This window comes from Chrysochloris asiatica, unplaced genomic scaffold (genome assembly GCF_000296735.1).
Source record: "Chrysochloris asiatica unplaced genomic scaffold, ChrAsi1.0 scaffold00098, whole genome shotgun sequence".
In the NCBI taxonomy this organism is placed as follows: Eukaryota; Metazoa; Chordata; class Mammalia; order Afrosoricida; family Chrysochloridae; genus Chrysochloris; species Chrysochloris asiatica.
In genome coordinates this window covers 7,710,126-7,731,523 of record NW_006408616.1, presented here as the reverse complement: position 1 = coordinate 7,731,523, position 21,398 = coordinate 7,710,126, and the positions used below count along the sequence as shown (strand labels likewise).

Below are 21,398 nucleotides of genomic sequence, written 5' to 3'. Positions count from 1 at the left end.
TTTTATTTGATTCAGGAACTAGAGCCTGCAGCCGAGGGACTGGAGAAGGTAGAGAGGGATAGCTTCATGTGAGGTATTAGACTTAATATGTTTGTATCCTAGGTGCCTGGCAACCGGAGTCCAGTATCATGTTATACCAGACTCATACTATTGGAACCATTAGAGAAATGGACATTGAACCAACATAGGGGCAGTTTCATATATGAGTATATGTTTCCATTTGATTAGTTAACCTACTACCAGAAGAGTTTCATGCCAATGTTATATACCCTTGAACCGTGGTATCATCAAAGTAGATAACTGATCAGTAATATGTTATTTCAGAATTTCATCAAATTTATCAAATAATGTAATATGTTTAATATTTTGAAGGTACCAGCTAAACCTCTTTGCAAGAATGTGCTTGGATCGTCAGTATCTGGCCATAAACCAGATTTCTACACAGCTCTCTGTAGATTTGATTCTGCGGTGTGTGTCAGATGAGAGCCTGCCCTTTGACCTCCGAGCATCTTTTTGTCGCCTCATGCTCCACATGCATGTTGACCGGGATCCCCAAGAGTCTGTGGTGCCTGTTCGTTATGCCAGACTCTGGACAGAAATTCCCACAAAGATCACGATTCATGAGTATGTTCAGAAAATGTTCTCGAGGCTTTTGAATTTAGCACATGAACTCAAAACCAAATAAATGTCTTCAGTTTTAAAATGGGTGTATGAGAAGGCATTTCTGCTGTGTTCTAATTCAGGTTGTTATTCTTCTAAAGGGAAAAACAACACTCAAATTATAGAGTAAAAAGACAATTCTTACTGAGAATAGAGATTCTGAAAACAATAAAAATCTTATTATTTATTAACAAGAGTAATATGTGGTTAAATGTTAATATCATGTTAGACTCTGATGTAGTGCTTTACATGTGTGAACTCAGTTTATGATAGCCCTATTTTACAGATATAACACAACACCTAGAAAAGGCTAGCTAATCTACCCAAGATTTTGAAGCCAAATTAATATGATGTCTTTTCCTCTTTGTAAATGATTGTAATCAGTTTCCCTTCTTTCTGTCTTTCCAGATATGATTCTATAACAGATTCTTCAAGAAATGATATGAAGAGGAAATTTGCACTGACAATGGAATTTGTTGAAGAATACTTGAAAGAAGTTGTAAATCAACCCTTTCCTTTTGGGGATAAAGAAAAAAACAAACTGACGTTTGAGGTATTTTTTTTTGAATCAATGTATTTGTGAAGCTATTAAATATTCTATATAAGAAATTTGTTACATTGAACATAAATCCTTTTTTCCCTCTAATATTCTGGATGTTATGGTAATTAAGTAGCTTAGTTCATTTCTCTGTCATTGACTAAAAGACAGACTTACATGGTTCGTTGATTATACTTGATGTTCAATATTGTTTTTCTTTTTCTCCCCATTCTTTTTGTGTAACTTTTTATTGTGTTTACTGAACAAAGACATTTGTTAAAGCACTGGACCACAAAGTTGGTTTGAACCACGGGGTCGGTGGTTCAAACTCAACAACTGCCCTTTGAAAATCCCATACAAGGTCGCTATGAGTCAGAAATGGCTTGATGGCATTTAACAACAACAATATAATGCTTAGCCTCAGAAACCGCAGCGTCACTATGAGTCGGAACTGACTCAAAGCACTTAACAACAACAACATAATGTGTTGGGGACCCTTTTTTTGATCTCTGAGTAACTGGTGTTTTAAAAAAACTTCATTAAACTGACCTGAAATATTTTATAGCTGTAATATCATTTTGGGAATATTATGTAAAATTATAGAGAAATTACTATTACTTGTTACCTATTGTATGAATGATCAATTGCAATAGAACAAATTACCCTAACACTTAGCATCTAAGGCAACAAATTCTTATTATCTCATGGTCTCTGTTAGCATGGATCCTGGAGTGCTCAGCAGGGACCTTACGTTAACTCAGGATGTTGTAGTCAAGCTCATCGATTGGGACTTTGGTCATCTGGGGTGCTCTCATTCTAAACTCACTCACGTGGTTGTTGATGGCCTTCCTTGCTAGATTGTGACCAGACAGCTCAGCTCCTTACCACCTGGGCCTTTCCATAGACTTACTGAGTGTTCTCACAACATAGCATCTGACTTCCTCAAAGTGAACCATCTAATAGGAGGACTAGCACAAGGTGGACGTTGCAGGTTTTTATAATGCAATCTTGGCAGTGATACTTCTACTGCGTATCAGTGGTCACATAGTTCCATTATGATGTGGGGTGAGACTATGCGCTGGCTGTCATCTTGAGGGTGGCTTTCACCCTGGCTTACTCTGTGGTATTCACAAGACCTCGTAAGAAGCAGACGAGGAAACATATATTTCTGGACAAATTTCATGAGTAATTTAACATTGGAACTTGATTTAACAATAATTAATTAATGTACCACTTATTAAGGAGTCCTGGTGTGGCGCTGTGGGCTAATGCATCAGACTGCAAAGCCATTTGAACTGCAAGGTCAGTTGTTCAAGCTCACCAGCTGTTCCTCAGAAACCCTGTACAGGGTCGCTATGGGTCAGAATCGACTTGAAGCCACTTAACAACACCAGCCACTTATTAAATGATATCATTTGATTTAAATGAGTTAAAATTTAGTTGAAAGATAAACACTTCTAATACAAACTTCTTTAACCTGCTTAATGCCCCCAAATCTTGTCTTCTTTCTAGGGTTGGTTAGCTTGTCTTAATTGGATTTACTTATGAACTTGATTAGATTAAGATCCAATTGGTAAGCTTTTGCAGGTGTTTGAAGTATTATGGGTTAAAGAATTAGAAAGTTTAAGAATACTTGAACTATTTTAATTTTTAAAAATGCCAATTTATTTCAGTTCTTAATATTTCTCTTTTGTTTTTCACCCCACCCCCATTTTCTTTTTCAAATCCAGGTGGTCCACTTGGCTCGGAATCTTATCTACTTTGGATTTTATAGTTTCAGTGAGTTACTGAGGCTGACAAGAACACTTCTGGCTATCCTAGATATTGTACAGGTCCCCATGTCATCCTATTTTGAAAGACTAAGCAAATTTCAAGATGGAGGTAAGAATTTTTATGAAAATTTACAATCTTTTTGTCATTACTTGGATACAAAATAACAAAATGAACCTAAAGAGGAGAGCTTACCAATGAACTGCTTACGGCGCTAACTGCAAGGCCAGCAGCCTCAAGCCTACCAGCCACTTTCAGAAATCCTGTACAGGGTCGCTATGAGTTGGAACTGACTCCATGGCACATGACAACAAACAAATTGATAATAGATGTATACATATTAACATATAAATAGTAATCCTATTTAGGACTGAGTTATAATAGGATAGATTTGCAAGCATGCTTGTCTTATTTATTTATTTTTTTATGTTAGAGCTTTGAAAGACAAAATTCATGAAATTGAGTTCCATCCTTAGTAACTCACATTACGGCCAATCCATTAATGAGAATGCTGTACGTTAAAAAAAATAAATCACCTTATTATTTGTAATTATCCTGGTATGTGTCAGAAGCAGACTGTGCTATGAATGAGAGGCAACATAGTGAAGCAGACAAGAAATTGGACTTTGGAGTCAGAGTGACTGGATTCAAATGATTCCTTTTCCATTTATTAAGGAAAAGCAAACCAAACTAAATCAAACCCACTGGCATCGAGTCAAGTCTGACTTGTAGCAACCCTATGGGACACAGTAGAAGTGTTCCATAAGGTTTCTGAGGCTCCTGATCTTTAGGGAGCAGATCTCCTCATCTTTCTCTTATGGAGTGGCTGGTAGCTTGGGCAAGATACTTATCTTTGCTCTGATTTTCTTTTCTGATATGAGATATAAAGATGATAAGACACATACTCCCCAAACCCCAGCTGCCTTGTGAGAATTAAGTGAATGAGGCGCTGTGGGTTAATGCGCTAGACTGCAGAGTTGGAGGTTCAAGCTCACCAGCTACTCCTTGGAAACCCTGCACAGGATCACTACGAGTTGGAATCGACTCGACAGCACTTAACAACAACATACAATGTATGGAGTCTGGTGTGGCGCTGTGGATTAATGTGCCGGGCTGCAAGGTCAATTTGAACCACAAGGTCGGTGGTTCAAGCTCACCAGCTGCTCCTAGGAAACACTATACAGTGTCACTATGAGTTGGAACTGACTTGATGGCACTTAACAACAACACACAATGTATGCAGAACAGAACAATGTTTGGCTTATAACTCAGTGTGTACTATATATGATGATAATAGTCTTAGATTAAGTTAGATGCACTGAAAACAGACTTCGTGGCAGAGAATTCTTTGCAGAAGGTTTAGTGAAGCATGCACTCAGTATATCTATCTATAAGAAAGTCAGAAGATAAAATTGGACTGACATAAAAGCTGATAGACAATGCAGAGACAGCTGAGACCTCAGCTATTCCTATAGGGAGCTAGGATGACCCTTCAAAGTTGTCAAAAGTAAAGGCAAGGGGACTGGGCTTTAGATCCTTGTATTAGCCAGTCATTAGCTGCTGGCTTCACGGTGGAGAGTATAGATAACCTTGAGCAAGGACTTTTTTCTATGGTCAAGGTTTATACCTAGTGAGAGTCACAACTGTGAGTAGCCAGCAGTTATGATATCCAGCAACGGAGAGAATAGGTACGTCAGCTCTGAAGAGGAGATATGAATGGAGCACAGTATTATCCGCTATAGTAAGGAAGACACGATTACAAAGGTAAAACCTGAAATCAGATTTCAGATATAAGGATGAACTATCTGATTAAGAATCATAAACGAAGGACATCCAGGTAGCTAAATTTCAATTTTTCCTACACCCTCCCCAAACGGTATCGATGAATAAGAAACAAAGTAAGCCACATAAACCCCTGCCATTCAACATAACTAGAAGACAGAAGATATTTTAAATTTTAATTATTTTAAGTAGAGAAATAAACATTAAATTTTTAGTAGCAGCATCTTCCACTACAAACCTTTCTAGCAGTTAAGAGTTTCTGGGAAAATGTGTGAAAGAGACAGGAGAAGATTGAGAAAAGTCACCCTCAAAAAGAGAAAGTCCATTCTAAGTGTGGAAATATTAAAAAAGAATCTAGGTAAATAAGAACACTTATTAAAGAGGAAGGGACTTAAAATTATATACATAGGTGGTAGGCGTAGTCTGTGGTGAAGCCAAATTTTAAGCCCTTGCACTTTGCTACTCTGACAGGAGAGGGTGCTGTTGAACCAGGAAATCGTGTAAATCATCTCCTCTTGTCAACCCTGTGGGTGAAAAACATACATGTAATTAGTCTTCTGTATGAAACTATTGTAAGACCAAAACAGAATGGAGAATCAAAATATCACAGTTGATGGAAATTATTCTCTGAATAATTGCTATGAAGCAGACACAAATTATAACATGACACTCTAAACTAAATTAAGTATCTTCAGTTAAACACTGACACATGAAAAATAACTTGCATCATAAAATTAAAAAAACAAAAACAAAAACAAAAAACATCTAAATATGGAAATAGACCCAAGCCCAGGAAGAATTGATATGAAAGTTGACTGAACTCAGGAAAGAAGTCAAATAAAATGATCAAATTTACTTTTTATAGAACTACAGATAAACTTGCAAGGTGCCAAAGGGATCAACAATTTGAATGAAAAGATAATACAGGACCACGAAGAAAGGTAGGGTAACAAGAAGGAGAATGAAAGTGATATAAAGAAACAAGTGAAAAGGTTAGAGATGAAGTGGTTGGAATGGAAGTCAGGCAAAGAAGAGTCATCATATGGATAATTGGAGTTCCTGAAAAAGGAAAAGAAGAAGACAAACTAAAAACAATGGAACTGAACCGACGGTTAAGACTACAATTGAAGAATACGTTTAGAAATAATAGATAACCTCAACTTGCGTGTTGAAATGGCTCAGAGTAATCTATAAGACTTTCATCGTAAAATTATGACACATTGTATATAAGAGAGAATGGAGAAGGGAAAAGGGAGGAACAATGAGAATAAGTTGAGAAAAATGGAAAGACTATATGGAAGCCTTTGAATGTGTTTATTTACTATAGTAGTAAATGTCCCCATAATCTGATCTGTTATTCTAGTTCTTGGTATATTTGAAATTAATTTGAATTTAAGGACCATACTTAATCAGAGTTAATTATTTCATTTGTATATTTCAAGGATTAGGTGAATGATGTAAACTGTGAGAAAAATGGATTTGTTTTGGTTTGTTTTTCAGTATGATTTAATAATACTTACGATAAGGAGCTCTGGTAGCGTAGTGGTTACGAATCGGGCTGCGAACCTTAAGGTCAGCGGTTCGAAACTACCAGCTGCTCCATGGGAGAAAGATGAGGCTTTCTACTCCTGTAAAGATTTACACCCTCGGAAACCCTATACAGGGTCGCTATGGGTCGGAACCGACTCGATGGCACTTAACAACAACAACAACAACGATAACCATATTGATGATATCTCTGAGGGAAGTTGCTATGTTAGGCTTACCTTCATTTTTCTAAATCCTAAAAACCACAAGGAATCATTTTTGTAGTAATTAGCTTTAACTATTTATATAATATCATTAAATTGCATTTGTAAAGACAAATCCTTTGTAGCAAAACATTTCACTCTAGATTCCTTTTTGGTATATCTCTTCTTGTAAGACAGAAAATCTAAAATGTTATATTTTTTGTCAATACTTCCTTGAGATGTATTTTTGAAAGTGACTCTGTGCTTTAGAAAAGGAGCTGCCTCACAGGGATGTGCTATTTGCTCATGAAGTTGCCAAAATGCAAATGAAATGAATGTTCAATTGATCTCAGGTTGTTCTATAAAAAGTTTCTTTTAAAATACCAAGTTAGATAATATATAAAAAGCATATATAGTCTTGGAGATAAATTAAATTGTCTAAGATCTATTATGAAGCTCTGGTTGTTGTTGTTAAGTGCCATCGAGTTGGTTCCGACCCATAGCGACCCTGTACAGGGTTTCCGAGGGTGTAAATCTTTACGGGAGTAGAAAGCCTCATCTTTCTCCCGCGGAGCAGCTGGTAGTTTCGAACCGCTGACCTTAAGGTTCGCAGCCCGATTCGTAACCACTACGCTAGCTGGTAGCATAGTGATTATGAATTGTACTGTTCATCAAGGTCAGCAGTTTGAGACTACCCGCAGTTCTGCTAGGGAAAGATGAGACTTTCTGCTCCTGTGAAAAATTACAGCCTGGGAAATCCTGTATAGGGATGCTCTAGTCAGAACTGACTCCATGGCACATAACCACCAACCACCACCACGATCTGTTAGTATAGATCAGAACAAAGTATGGATAACATTTCAAACACTTAATTGTGCTTATGAGGAACCTGTGCATAGACAAAGAGGCAGTCATTAGAACAGAACTAGGGGATTACGGGAGGAATGCCTTCCTGAAGGAGCCTTGGGAACCCTATACAGGGTCGCTGTGAGTTGGAACTGACTCCATGGTACATAACCACCACCATCCACCACCACCAGGGGATTACTGAATGGTATAAAATCAGGAAAGGTGTCTGTCAGGTTGTATACTCTCACCATACTTTTTCAATTTGTATGCTAAGCAAATAATCAGAGAAACTGGATGATTTGAAGAAGAACATGGCATTTAGGATTGGAGGAGACTTATTAACAACCTGTGATATGCAGATAACACCACCTTGTTTGCCTAAAGCAAAGAGAACTTGGGATATTTACTGATGATGATCGAAGATTGTAACCTTTAATATGGTTTGCACCTCAGTGTAAAGAAAATGAACATCCTCACAACTGGACCAATAAATAACCTCATGATAAATGGAGAGAAGGTTGAAGTTGTTAAAGATTTCCTTTTGTTTGGATCCACAATCAACACTCATGGAAGCAGCAGTCAAGAAATCAAAGGATATTGCATTAGGCAGATCTGCTGCAAAACAGCCCTTTAACGTATCAATGAGCAAAGATATCAGGTTGCCAACTAAGGTGTACCTGCCTCAAGCCATGGTATTTCCAGTAGCTTCATATACCTATCAAAGTTGGATAATGAATGAGGAAAACTGTAGAAGATTCCATGCATTTGAATTATGGTGTTGAAGAAAATTGAAGTACCGTGGACTCCCAGAAGAACAAACAAATCTTTGTTGGAAGAACTACAGCCAGAAGCGAAGATGGCAAGACTTTGTCCCTGGCACTTTGGGCATGTGATCAGGAGGGAGTAGTTCCTGAAGAAGGACATCATGCTTGGAAAGTGGAGGGTCAGTGATGAAGAGGAAGCCCTTCAGTGAGATGGGTTGACACCGTGGTAACAACAGTGGGCTCAAGCCTAACAACTGTGTGGCTGGTGTAGGCTGGGCAGTGTTTTGTTCATGCAGTGCCACTAATAACAGGAAGATTTGTTAGCAAGTTAGTAGCATTATTAAGAATTAAAGCATAAAAATTTAGCATTCTTATCCTTTGTACTGCTTCATTATTATTATGCCAATGATCTAATATTTTAGAAAATTGTATGTAGAAAGATTATATGTTAAGGTTTAGAATTTGACCCATTAAATGTCTTTAAAATTCACATTTATATAGGGGATCAGTCATAATGTAGATTTTTTTTTTTGAAGCCAAGTCAACCTACTACAAAATTTTAAATAAAACAACAACAAAAGTGGGACCAAGCAACATCTTGTTCCTCTTGATATGATACACTGAGAAGGGTACAGAATTAATTATGTAATGTTCTGTCAGAAATTCATAATCTGCTTTTCATCGTGAGGGATTAACAGTCATGGGCAAAGTACAGGATTTTTAGAAAGAGATGACTCCTTTCTAAAATAAAGGTTTAGCAACTGCTCCGCACTGAAGAAGAAGAATGACTTGAAAACTAAAGTGACTTGAAAACTAAATACAGTATGGGATTCTGGATTAGGAGGAAAAAAAAAACAATGCCTGAAGTAGATGTTTTTGGGACAACTGTTGAAGTTTGAATAGGGATGTATATGTGTGTGGTAGTAGTATTGTATCCATTAGGTTTCCTAAGTTTTATCATTGTACTGTGGTTATGTAAAAAAAAAAAAAATTGTGTTTTCACTAAATACATGGTGAAGAATTCAGGGGTAAAAGGTTATGATTTTGCTATTAACTTTCAGAGTGTTTAGGGTATCAGTAGAGACAGACATAGAGCATAGACATAGATACATAGAAATAAATATATGGATATAGATAGATATATAGGCATAGCTGTGTAAGCACAGGCATATAGACATAGCCATCAACAGACATCGATACATAGAGTCCTGGTGGCGCAGTGCTTAATCTTAACCCCAAACTCTCTAGTTCAAATCTACCAGAGGCTCCATTGGAGACAAGACCTGTTGATCTGCTCCCATAAAGGTTCTAAAGCCTTGGAAACCTAGGGGCGGTTCTGTCCTCTAGGAGACAGAGTGCACATATGGCCAAATCTGTGAATCCAATCAAGATCTTGGCAAAAGGTATACGGGTGAGAATTCTTCGTAAAATTCTTGTAATTCTTCCCCAACATTTGAAAGTGTTTAAAAACTCAATTAGCTGGGAAAAAGGATTTGTTTTATGCAATTGACACTTCAAACTTAAAGAATTATTTTTTATAATGCTTCTAGGTGTGTTATTATAGCTGACTCTTGCTAGACTATAAATTCCTAACAAAAGTTTTATTAGACTCTAAATTCTTAACAAAAGAAGCAAGAGGGAACACATTTCTGGAATCTCCAAACATGGAGAGAGGGTTGTCAGGCCTGGGAAAAATTCCTGCGGTGCAGGCTGAGACAAGGATGGATGCCAGAGAGGAAATCCTAGATTATGGAAAGTACCTGGGGGGAAAAAGAGCTGCTATTTTGAAGAGCAGTTCACAGAGGTGTGACTGTATTCCCACATTGCAATACCCAGTTACTATACATCCAAATGGTTTGAATATACAGTACACTTGGTATTATAATAGAATCTTATATCCAGATTATTTGAATCTATTTTCTTACTTAAGTAGAAGTGTGTTTCCAATCGGAATTCATTTGCAAAGCACTTATTTTTTTTAATAGAAAGTTATTTTATAAGCATTGTTTATAGATAAGCTAGTTCCTTCAAGTGAGTGATACAGTTTTCTATTGTCATACTATGCTTGATAAATTTTGTGCAATAAATCCTTCTGACCAATTCACCACTTAATAATCCTACCCCAAGGAGAACAATGGTTAAGTGCTCAGCTGCTAACCAGTACATTGGCATTTTCACCTCACCGAGTGGGTCTGAGGGAGAAAGACCGGGACGACTCATGTTGTTGTTAAGTGCCATGAAGTCGGTTCTACTTGTAGTGACCCTGTTTAGAGTGTCCGAAGCTGTAGGTCTTTGCAGGAACAGAAAGCTTAGAAAGCCCTATGGGGTCGGTTCTATTCTATCACATGGTATGCTGTAAGTTGAAAACCAATTCTCTGCTACCTACAACAATTATATGCCAGCATAGCACAGCACAGCTGGGGTTGGAAACTTAGAGAAATGAGTGCCTTCATAGCCTGCTAAGATGTTTGTTTGGTGGGTCAGGTGCAGGGAAATGGAAGAAGAGGAGTGAGTAGAAGGAAAAGATCTCCAATTCTGGAGTACCATTTCACCTCAGCTTCAGTGGCGTCAGTGTTAAATAGGGCATGCATGTGGAACATTCACTGGTCTTTTTGGCAAATACTGTAGGTTTCTATGTTAGTGATTCGTGTTGGAAGCCAGGGACTTGACTTGCCTGGAAAGTGGCCATTTCCGTTTTCTTTTTCTGGATTCTTGGTTACTGTGCAGTCCACCTTGGTATCACTAGAATCAACCTCATACTGGAGCTGGTTGGGGGTTCGAGTCTGACTTCAGTCTGTGGCTGCTCACTACCACAGTAACTTTGGTTGGCGTGTTCAGCAGAAATTCCCAGGTTCAGAATCAGCTTTTCATTTTTGTGCCCTTGTTGTGAAGTACAGTCGAGTGGGTTCGGACTCATAGTGATCCTGTGTAGGTTTCCGAGGAGCAGCTGGTGCATTTGAACTTCTGATCTTGTGGATCATAGTCCAGTGCTGATCCTACAGCGCCACACCAGGGGTCCCTTTTTGTTCCCTAGAGATGGTCAGTTCAGAAAATTATCAGGATATTGGCCTGGAGGTGGCAATAGAAATGGAAAAATAGAAGATTCAAATCCTTAAAACTATCAACTTTTCAGTGGTTATGTATTTAATAAATATTTTAAAACAAAAAGGGAATTTATTTCTAGCAATCTATGATGTGGAGACAGTTTGCTTTGCGTAATGCTGATCATTTGCTCTCAGTGACTTAAAATGCATAGTGCGTTCAGTGTGATTGAGCTTTCAGACAGACGGTTTATATCAAGTAGTGCTTTTTTGGTCACATATAAAAACCAAACTGAAGTCACTGACATAAAGTCGATTCTGACTAATAGTGACCCTTTATAGGGTTCCCGAGATTGTAAATCTTTGTGGGAACAGACAACTCATCTTTCTCCTGCACAGCTGGTGAGTTTGAACCATTGACCTGTGGTTAGCAGTCCAATGCATATCCCAGAAGTTAAAATAAAGTATACATACCAGTTGATAAACTGGATTTTGAAATATAATTTGAAAACATTCCATTTTTGAAGTGTTCTTTTTTTTTTTTTTTTTTGGTGCTTGCTAAAAGTTATGTAATCCAAGGTTTTAAACTACTAATAATTAAGATCAGGCTGGCTATATATTTTGTTCCAGTAAAGACTCATTGAAATAGTTGGGGACAAAAGTGAATCTCACTTACGCATTCCACCAATGAGTCACATGACATATTTTAACTCAGAATAATGAGAGTACCATCTACATTTGAATACATAATACACTAAAGAAGAAAATTTGACAGTCTCTAAATGGTTTGGGTCTGATTCGTTATTTAACTGTGCCATTAATATTTGCCTATTTATCCAAGTTTATTGTTTGAGTGGGCTGGAGTGCACATTTGAAACCTCTAGTATAGAGGAATAAAGTCTTCACCATTGAGTAAACTTTGGGTCTTTTCATGGATTTTTCCCCGCCCTTGAATTCATCATGATTTGGAAAGACAATACATCATAGAAAATTACATTTCTGGAACTCAGTAAAGACCAAAACAGAACTAAATGATTTCTTTTAATCTTCTATCATTTTGCTTTTTCACAACTCTTAAGTTCTTGAGAGTTTCCATAGTTGAATACTAAAATGTGGGTCTTGTTTAAGTAAGTAATCAGATATTTTGTTTTGTTGGCATGTGTGTTTGTGAAAATGGGAAATTATTTAAAAAAAAATCAGTGGAGAATGTAATTTACTTTTAGGATTTCCTTTCCTTTGAGGTTTCAGATTTGAAGTTCCAAGTGCCAGTGGTCCTAGGGAAAAGGTATAAGTAGCCACCAAAACTTGATAGTACCCTTCTATCTTAAAAGAATTAAATGGCACTGATAGTGTCATGGGTTACTAGTTAGACTGCTAACCGCAAAGTCAGCAATTCAAATCTACTAGCTACTCTGTGGGAGAAAGTTGAGGCTTTCTGCTCCCATAGGAGATAGATGAAGCTTTCTGCTCCTCTAAAGATGTACAGCCTATACAGGGTCTGTATGAGTTGGAACCAACTCCATGGCACACAACCACCACCACCCAAAAAGGATTAGTTTCTTTGGGTGACTTACAATTGTGTGAACCCGATCCAGTGTAGGGAATAGACAGAAGAGACAGGAGTAAAAGGCATTTTGGACTGCCCCTGACCTAGCCATGGTATTTTTCCATTGCTTCATATGCATGCAAAAGCTGGACAGTGAGAAAGGAAGACTGAAGTAGAATTGTTGTATTTTTAAGAAGACTGACTATACCATGGACTTCCAGAAGAATGAATCAACAAATCTGTGTTGGAAGTATAGCCAGAATGCTCCTTGGGAGTGAAAATGGAGAGACTTTGTCTTGCTCATTTTGAACATATTATCAGGTGGGACCAGTCCCTGGAGAAGGACAACATACTTGGTAAAGTAGAGAGTCAGTAACAAAGAGGAAGCCCTTCAAGGAGGTGGACTGACACAGTGGCTGCCACAGTGGACACAAGGTACCTACTGTTGGGAGAATGACACAGGACTGGGCAGTGTGCTGTTTTGTTGTTTGTGGGGTCATTATGAACCAACTCCATGCACATAGCAACAACATGGAAACATGGAAGTAAAGGATAATGGAATTTTTCCCCATAAGCTTTTTGAAGCTTCCTTATATATTATTAAAGAAGAAAGTAAGAGCTTGTTTAAATAGCCGTCGTGTGGCAAATTACCAGTTTCCTCTTGAATTTAATTTTTTTTTGTGTGTGGGGGTTCAGTCAGGAAATTCACATGATCCCCCTTGAAATGCTTATTCTGGCTACATAGTTACTTCTGAAAAGGAGAAGGAAAATTGACACCAGAGGTGTGGAGCGTAAACTTTTTTTTTTTTTTTTTAATTGTTACATGGGTAGGAAAGGCAGAAAATATTTGCAGACAGAAAATCTGCCAGAAAATACTTTACTCCTTTATAAAATTAGAATTTAAATATAATCTTCACAGTCTCTTTCAGTTCAAAACTGATTCTTTGGAGGCTAGTATGTCATTTTTATTTATTCCCCGAATAGTGTTTTTTAAAAGTGTGGTGCAAATCATTCTTTATAGCAAATATCCATGAAGTGTACCTTCTAGTTAATAGCTGTGATGGCTCTTTGTAGAGACCAGTCACAGTGCCCTGAACCCAGATTCCTTGCTCGTTCAAAATACCTATGTACCTCTGAGAAGGTATATATTTGAGATGGGGGATGAGCGTTAATAGAAACATGGTTAAGCATAAGGACCAAAGCTGACTATCAGTACCTAGGTACCAGTTAACTTCATTTAAAAAGAATTCACTCTAATGTTCCTTTTCTCCTTTAAATTTTTTGTCTGACTGGACTTTTTATTGGGTCTCTGCAAAGGATTTATATTTGTACTAGAATTCACTCTGCTTAAAAGTGTTAGCAAGATTTACTTGCAGAAGGAAGACACCATAATTACTCTTTGTCATTTGAAAATATCTTCCATTGATTTCTTGGCTTAATTTTTCACAGCAGCTTTTGGTCTCTCAGCATCCCATTTTTTCCCCTGTAAATGGCCTTATTATACCTGTCTTTATGTCTCTGCTTTAAGTGAGGTGCCCCTGCTTCATACAGCACGATGCATTTTGTTCTTTACACTTACTTCCCATATGCACTTTCCTTCTGCCAGTATTTCATCTCTATCCAAAGCATACTCTTCTACGGAGGGGAAGCTTTACCTTCAAGAAGAGGCAGGTACCTATGTGTGTTCTCATTCACAGCGATAAGTTTCTTTCTTTTTCTCTATGTGTCTGTGTGTACTGAATCAGATGAATATGTTCTTCTCATGGTGCCTTGAAATTCTTTCACAGATTTTTAAGTAACAGCAAAAGCAACATCAGCAGAAATTCCCTTAGCCACTCTAGAGTTATTTATTGCAGACTGTGTGCCTCAGGAAGCAAACTCTGAGACAGAAATTATCGTGAAAGAAATGTATTAGGGAGAACTCCTAAAATCAACACCAGCTGACTGGAAGGGAAAGAAACAGGACTGGGCAAAGGGAGACGTTTGGGGTGTGATGCAGTTAGTTGAGGCATCAGGGAAGTCTGAAGCTGGATGTCCTTTCAGAGTTGCCTCCCGTAAAGGTGAGGCAGCTGGGCCTTTATGCCCCCATAGCCATAGGATGTCCTGAAAAGGGTGTGTGACCTTGGTTGGGGATATCCTCTTTGGACTTGTCAGTCTGCATAGGGGGCTAAACTACTGGGCCAGGAGTTCTTTGTTCATAAAAGGAAAACTGGGGTGGCAATCTTAGTATTCTCTGCTGTCTTCCAGAAAAGTTATATGTTTATAAAAGTTGAGGGAAGATTCAGATCTCATAGAAAATAGAGACTAGGGAGAACAATGTAACATTGAGAAATTTTAAAGGATAGCAAAGTTCTAGGCAAGAAAAAGTTCTAGAAGCTACGTACTTCCCAATGCCCCAGCATCACTGGCATTTGAAACCTGTTTTGGGAAGCAAGTCTTTTCCAGAATCCTTTTTTAGAGATGTTGCGAAAACTTCCTTGTGACACTCAGATCTTCCGAGTCTGGTACTTCCGCTGCCTCGGTGTTAACGATGACTTCTGAGTCCTTATTGGCTAATGAATACTGTCGTTTACACTGTTAGTGGGTTTTCTTCTTCAGCTTTTATAAGTTCTAAGAAAAGTACTGGTGTAACTTTCTCTTAAGGAGCCTGGGTGACGTAGCAGTTAAGTGCTTGTCTGCTACCTAGAGGGTGGGTGGTTCGAACCCACCAGCCACTCTGCAGGAGAAAGACGTGGCTGTCTACTTCTGTAAATATTTACAGCGTTGACAGTTCTAGTCTGCCCGTTACTGTGAGATGGAATCAACTTGATGGCAATGAGTTTGTTTTTCTTTCTTTCTGGGAACCTTCTTTTCATTACCAATGATGCTTAAGAGAGCATTTTGTTTGTTTTTGTCCACTAAATCTCTCTTTATATTGACTCTCAAATACATGATCTACACTAGATGATGTTCCTTTCTCTCCCCTCCATCAGATGTATATATAAAAGGAACAAAATAACTTTTTATCACTCAGTTTCTATCATGTGCTAGGCTACATTTGACATATACATTTGCTTTATAATGTACCCATTATTTATATTGAATACTTTGTATATTTCTAATTTTTTCATATTTTTATACTTACTTCTTATCACAGTCCTACAACTCACTATTTTGGACTGAAAGTAGTTTCTTCGAGAGCTTCAACAATTTGCTTCCTATCACTCAGTTTGCAAAGCTACATTTAAAATTCAGGTTTCTTTTCTTTTTCTGTTTTTAAAATCGACACTCTATATTTTCTTCTATTTTTTTTTTCATGATGCTTTTTATATAGGTAACGTTCTCATATGCAGGAACTCTGGTTTCTATTTCTAACACATTTGTTAAGAAAGCTCAGTACAAAATAGTAGGCGTTTACTAAATTTAACTTATGAAAGTAATCTGTCAGTCCGGTTAATTTTTTTTTTTTTTAAACAAAGAATCACACAGTCGTGCATGTGTTTTTGCTTTTGGCTTTGTTTCAGAAACAAAGTTTTAATCACAAATCTTAGGGTTTTACCACCTAAATAACTCTTGAAACTGAATGCTTCCTGACACTCCCTACTTGACTCTAGTCTTGACTCCTCTATTTTCCACCATAATGAACTTTCTAAATCACACAACTCTTTTCACTGTTTCTCATCAGTCATCTCTAGAGGTTGATACTGCAACTCTAAGCCGGTACCCAGGAGTTTTCATAATCAGAGTTCAATATCTCTAGCTCTACCTATTGCCGCTCCCTCAGGAATGTGAAACAATTGTATCCCTTTAGACACCTTTCTATGAACTACTTCTGTACCTTGTACATTCTTTTATAACTCAATATCATTAGGATAAATATAGATGACATGCCTTATAAAAATATGCATCTCTTCGAAGGACAAAAAATATGCAAAACCCTAATATTCCAAATACATAATTTGTGTCTTTTACTAATTTTGCCATTCTTTTTATATACCTGTCTTCCTTAGTCTACAAGATTCTTAGAATTAATACTTAGATAATTCAATAATAATGATTCAGGTTTATTCATAGACAGAAACTAACGTGGCAAAAACTAGGAAAATAAAATTTATTTCTGTTCTATATAGCTGGCTTGTAGCCATGCCTAAAACACTACTATATGCATACTTGGCTGTCTAAATAAGTGTGGATTGAGATACATTGCATGAATGTTTATAAATGACAAGCTTTATATAAATATGAATGCATTTGAATGACAAAAGTATTTTTAGACCATAGCATTTCAGATAAGTTATTGTTTTTTCTTTCATACTTAGAATTTTTTTGTTTTGCTTTCCAAACTTCTAATAAAGAAGTTCACATTAAATCACATTCTTGTATGGAGGCTTCCTATTTTGCTCTTGTAATTTTACTGTAGCAACTTAGTGATTCATAGTATTTTTTTCAGTAATCCCGATGCAACATTTTATCAAAGCAATATGGTTCAGATATTCACATGTTATAACTATGTAGGTAAATAAATGTCAGCAAGATTCAATGGGTCTGGGTATCATGTCCTTCTGATCAGAACTTGAACTTGGTAGCACATGAAAGGTAGCTTTTCTTACTGACATGAAGTGGACAACATGCAACAGAGAGGCAATAACTCCTGCCTCAAAAGTTGTCCAGTCAGAGATGGAACACCTCCACTTGTACATTAGTATCAACCATAGATGAGAAATCTATACATAGACCCAAAGGCAGACATTTGAACAGCATAAGAGGATTCTGAATGGTTGGAAATCAGTAAAGGTGTGTGTCAGTGTTGTATTCTTTCACCATATTTATTCAGTCTGTATGCTGAGTAAATAATCTGAGAAAATGGAGTATATGAAGAAGAAAGTGTCATCAGAATTGGAGGAAGATTCGTTAACAACTTGCAATATGAAGAAGATATCATCTTGCTTGCTGAACACTTTCAGAGGACTTAAAATACTTACTGATAAAGATCAAAGACCACAGCCTTCAGTATGGATTTCATTTAAAGTTAAAGAAAACAAAAACCCTCACCACTGAACTAAAACAGCATCCATATAAGTAGAGAAAAGATTGAAATTGTCAAACACTTCATTTTGCACGGATTAGCCATCAACACTCACGGAAGCAGCAGTCAAGAAAGCAAATGACATATTGCATTAGGCAAATCTGCTGCACAAGACCTATTTAAAGTGTTGAATATCAAAGATTTTAGTTTGAGGACTAAGGTGCACCTGATCCAAGCCATGGTATTTTCAGTAACCTCGTATGCATGGGAAAGTTGGACAGTGAATAAGGAAGATCATAGAGTTGATGCATTTGAGTTAGGGTGTTGGAGGAGAATATTAAAAATACCTTGGACTGCCAAAAGAACAAATAGATCTATGTTGGAAAAAGTATAGCCAGAATGCTCTTTGGAAGTCAGGATGACCAGATTTTGTCTATCATACTTCAGACATACTATCAGGATGGACCACTCCCATGGAGAAAGAGACCATGTTTGATAAAGTGGATCATTGGAGAAACAGAGGAAGACCCCCAATGTGATGTATTGTCACAGCATCAACAACAATGGGCTCAACTGTAGCAATGATTGTGAGGTTGGCACAGGACTGGGCAGTCCTTCATTCTATTGTGCATAAGGTTGCTATGAGTTGGTACTGACCAGAGACCAATCCCTGGAAAAAGACATCATATTTGGTAAAGGAAACAATTGGAAGGACCCCCTAACAAGATGGACTAACACAGTGGCAGCAGCAATGGTCTTCAATATAGCAATGATTGTGAGGATGGTGCAGGACTGGGCAGTGTTTTGTTGTGTTATGTATACATAGGGTTGCTATGAGTCAGAACCAACTCAATGGCACTTAGCAAAAGCAACAATTGATGAGGAACTTGAATGACAAAGCTAGATGATACACTGGTTTCCCTTAGCTTCTGGAAGCTGTCCCTGTGGAGATAGAGAATTCTTCCATGCATGCCTTCCACCTGGCATCCTAACTGAGGAAGTCTGCCTTCTGCCAATCTGCCTTCTGGTCATGTAGGTCCAATTAGGTGCACTAAGCTTATGATGCTGATTTCCTACCTTCACCATGTATGAGGTGATGGAGACTATCCAATCCATTTTTACACCCATGACTACGTGACCCCTTACTCAAAGATGTTTCCTACTTGATGGTGGTCAGGCACCTTGGTATGTAGCTCCAAATTCTCTCTTTTTACTCTGTTGACATTTAGACAAATCATTAGGTTTCCTTGGTTGGACAGGGATGGGTAGTGTTGGTGTGGGTGACAGAGGTTGTTCTGAAGCTTAAAGGTGCTAGCAGAGTGGGAATAGGTAAGACATGACCATAAGGTTTTTCTGAAGGACTGTCTCCTCACACCTAATGAACTTGCAATTCTAATTTGAGCTCGATTATACCACATTTTCCCCATCCTCTATTTGAGTTGGAGTCCTAGTGTGGTGCTGTAGGATAAGCACTTGACTGCAAAGTCAGTTTGAAATGCAAGGCCAGTGTTTCAAACCCACCAGCGGCTCCTCGGAAACCCTATACAGGGTCATTATGAGTTGGAATTGATTCAATAGCAGTTGACAACAACAACCTATTTGAGTTAGGTTTATTTGGACCTAAGTGTAGTGCTTTGTGGTTCTTTGGGTGGTACAAACTGTGAAGTGATGTACTACTAGTCAAAAGGTTGGCATTCAGCTCTACCTAGAAGCAACTTGGAAGACAGACCTGGGGATTTACTCCATGAAGTCTCAGCCTTAAAAACCCCATGGAGTAGTTCTGCTCAGCACACATGAGATTATCTTGAGTTGGAACAGACTTTAGAGCAACTAACCAACAAAACAAGCAGAGCTTTTTAAACTTAACTTTTACTTTGTTGGATTTAAGCCATAATTTTTCACCATGTTTTGTAAGTTGATGTAGCCATTCACTATATTTGTTATCTTTCTTGTTTCATGTTAACTGTATATTTGAGAAGCTTGCCATCTTAACTCCATGCATGTCACTGACACAAATACTGATCTGGACCATGCAAGAACAGAACAGCAAACAACTGGAGGCCTTTCTGTACTTTGAGAATGATTTTGAGTGAGAACCCTTTGGTTATGATCACTAACTGAAATCAGACTCAAACCTATCAAATCAATCATCTATGATGTGAGAAATCAGAGTAACAGTTGCTTCTTGGTGGCATTGGAGTGATGAAGGGAGACATTGACTGGGAAAGGGTACAAGACAACTTGGTAATAGAAAAGCATTGTATTTGGATGGCATGTGGTTTATATCAGTGTATGTCTTTGTCCAAACTGTCCAAACCTTTCATTTAAGATCTGTGTATTTCATTGTGTGTAAATCATCTCAGTGAAAAAAGGAAAACAGTTTGTAAATTCATTTAGTGCTTACATTACTAACTGCTAAGAATTGAAGATTGATTCTGCAAATTAAAAACTTAAGATTTGGAATACTGAAATAACTTCAGTATTTGACAGTGATAAAATCCAAAATAAGATACAGAACTCAACCTCAATTTTGCATGAATTGCTTTTTCAATTCATTCTTTGAATAACACATCTTTAGGTGTGGGATGGGAAATAATTTTCTTTAAGTAGTCTACTTAATAGTCAAAAAAGAGAGAAGGATGGATAATAACATTACTATATTTAAGCTACATGTTGTCAGTAGGTTTTTGTTTTGTTCTATTTCTAAGCTTTTGGAAATTTGGGATCTGTAAATGGTCTATTAACACACTGTATTCAGTGACTATTTAAGATGAAGAAAATTAGGTGTCATATTGTCTACTTTGTGCATTGAGAATTTTTTATAAATGACTGTTCTGAAGGACATGATATTGAGTGCTAATCATGCTCTATTGTGATGGCGAGCTATGATTATATGATGGGACCATGTCTTCATTAGTAAGGTTGTGGTCACTACAATGGAATCTCAGGAAATGAAGAGGAGATGTTTTCAGATATGCAGTGAGAGCATGGCTTCCACTTTTCATTTTGAAGTAAAACTTACAATTATATGGTACCTTTTTCCCATGACTCCTTTGTACTTATTATGTAATTTTATTCTCATAATAAAATCAGAACTTGTTTTGTTATTGTCACAATTCTGAACATAGGATGGTGGAATGATTTGAGAAAGTTCACACTTTTTGGTCTAAATCCATTACTCTATTCAAGGTCTAGAGCTAATCAGTATCTCTTTATTAAAACTATCCCATACTCTCTTTACCCTAAGATGGTTTTCCAAAACAAATAATTCCTAAGCCATTTTGTATACTATCTATACCATACTAATACTCTATCATCTGCCTATACTTGTTCTTAATTTTTTTTTCTTAAATGTTTTATTGTGAATTACTTGATAGTTTACATGGGAGAATATTAGTTTTACATTCATTCTATCTTATATCGTCTCATTGCCATGGTTACAATCCCCTCCATGCAATCCTTCCCCCTTACCCCCCAGGTCTTCAGCACACAGTTGCTCTCCCTCTCTGGATCTAAAGTCTCTAGCTGCTCCATCACTCCAAGTCATCATCTCTGGCTCCATTTCAGGCATCACTGCTTCTCTGGGTAGGGTCCCACTCTCTGCTCTTCTCCCTTGATGGTCCTAGGGACCTCTGCTCCTAGATTGAAAAGTTAATCACTCCCCTCCTTGCTATAAAACATCTACCTTTACATTTCCGACCCTCACAAACAGT

The 21,398-nt window shown here is 37.5% G+C and overlaps 1 protein-coding gene across 1 annotated transcript in view; it reads left to right on the top strand.

The window, feature by feature from the left end:
• Positions 1–21,398, top strand: part of ITPR2 (inositol 1,4,5-trisphosphate receptor, type 2) — a 707,773-nt gene that overhangs the window by 235,170 nt on the left and 451,205 nt on the right. Inside the window, exons 19-22 of the mRNA XM_006866982.1 lie at positions 373–624; positions 1,069–1,213; positions 2,929–3,079; positions 5,616–5,691. Coding sequence (XP_006867044.1) covers positions 373–624; positions 1,069–1,213; positions 2,929–3,079; positions 5,616–5,691 — 624 coding nt within the window. The remainder of the gene's footprint in view (positions 1–372; positions 625–1,068; positions 1,214–2,928; positions 3,080–5,615; positions 5,692–21,398) is intronic.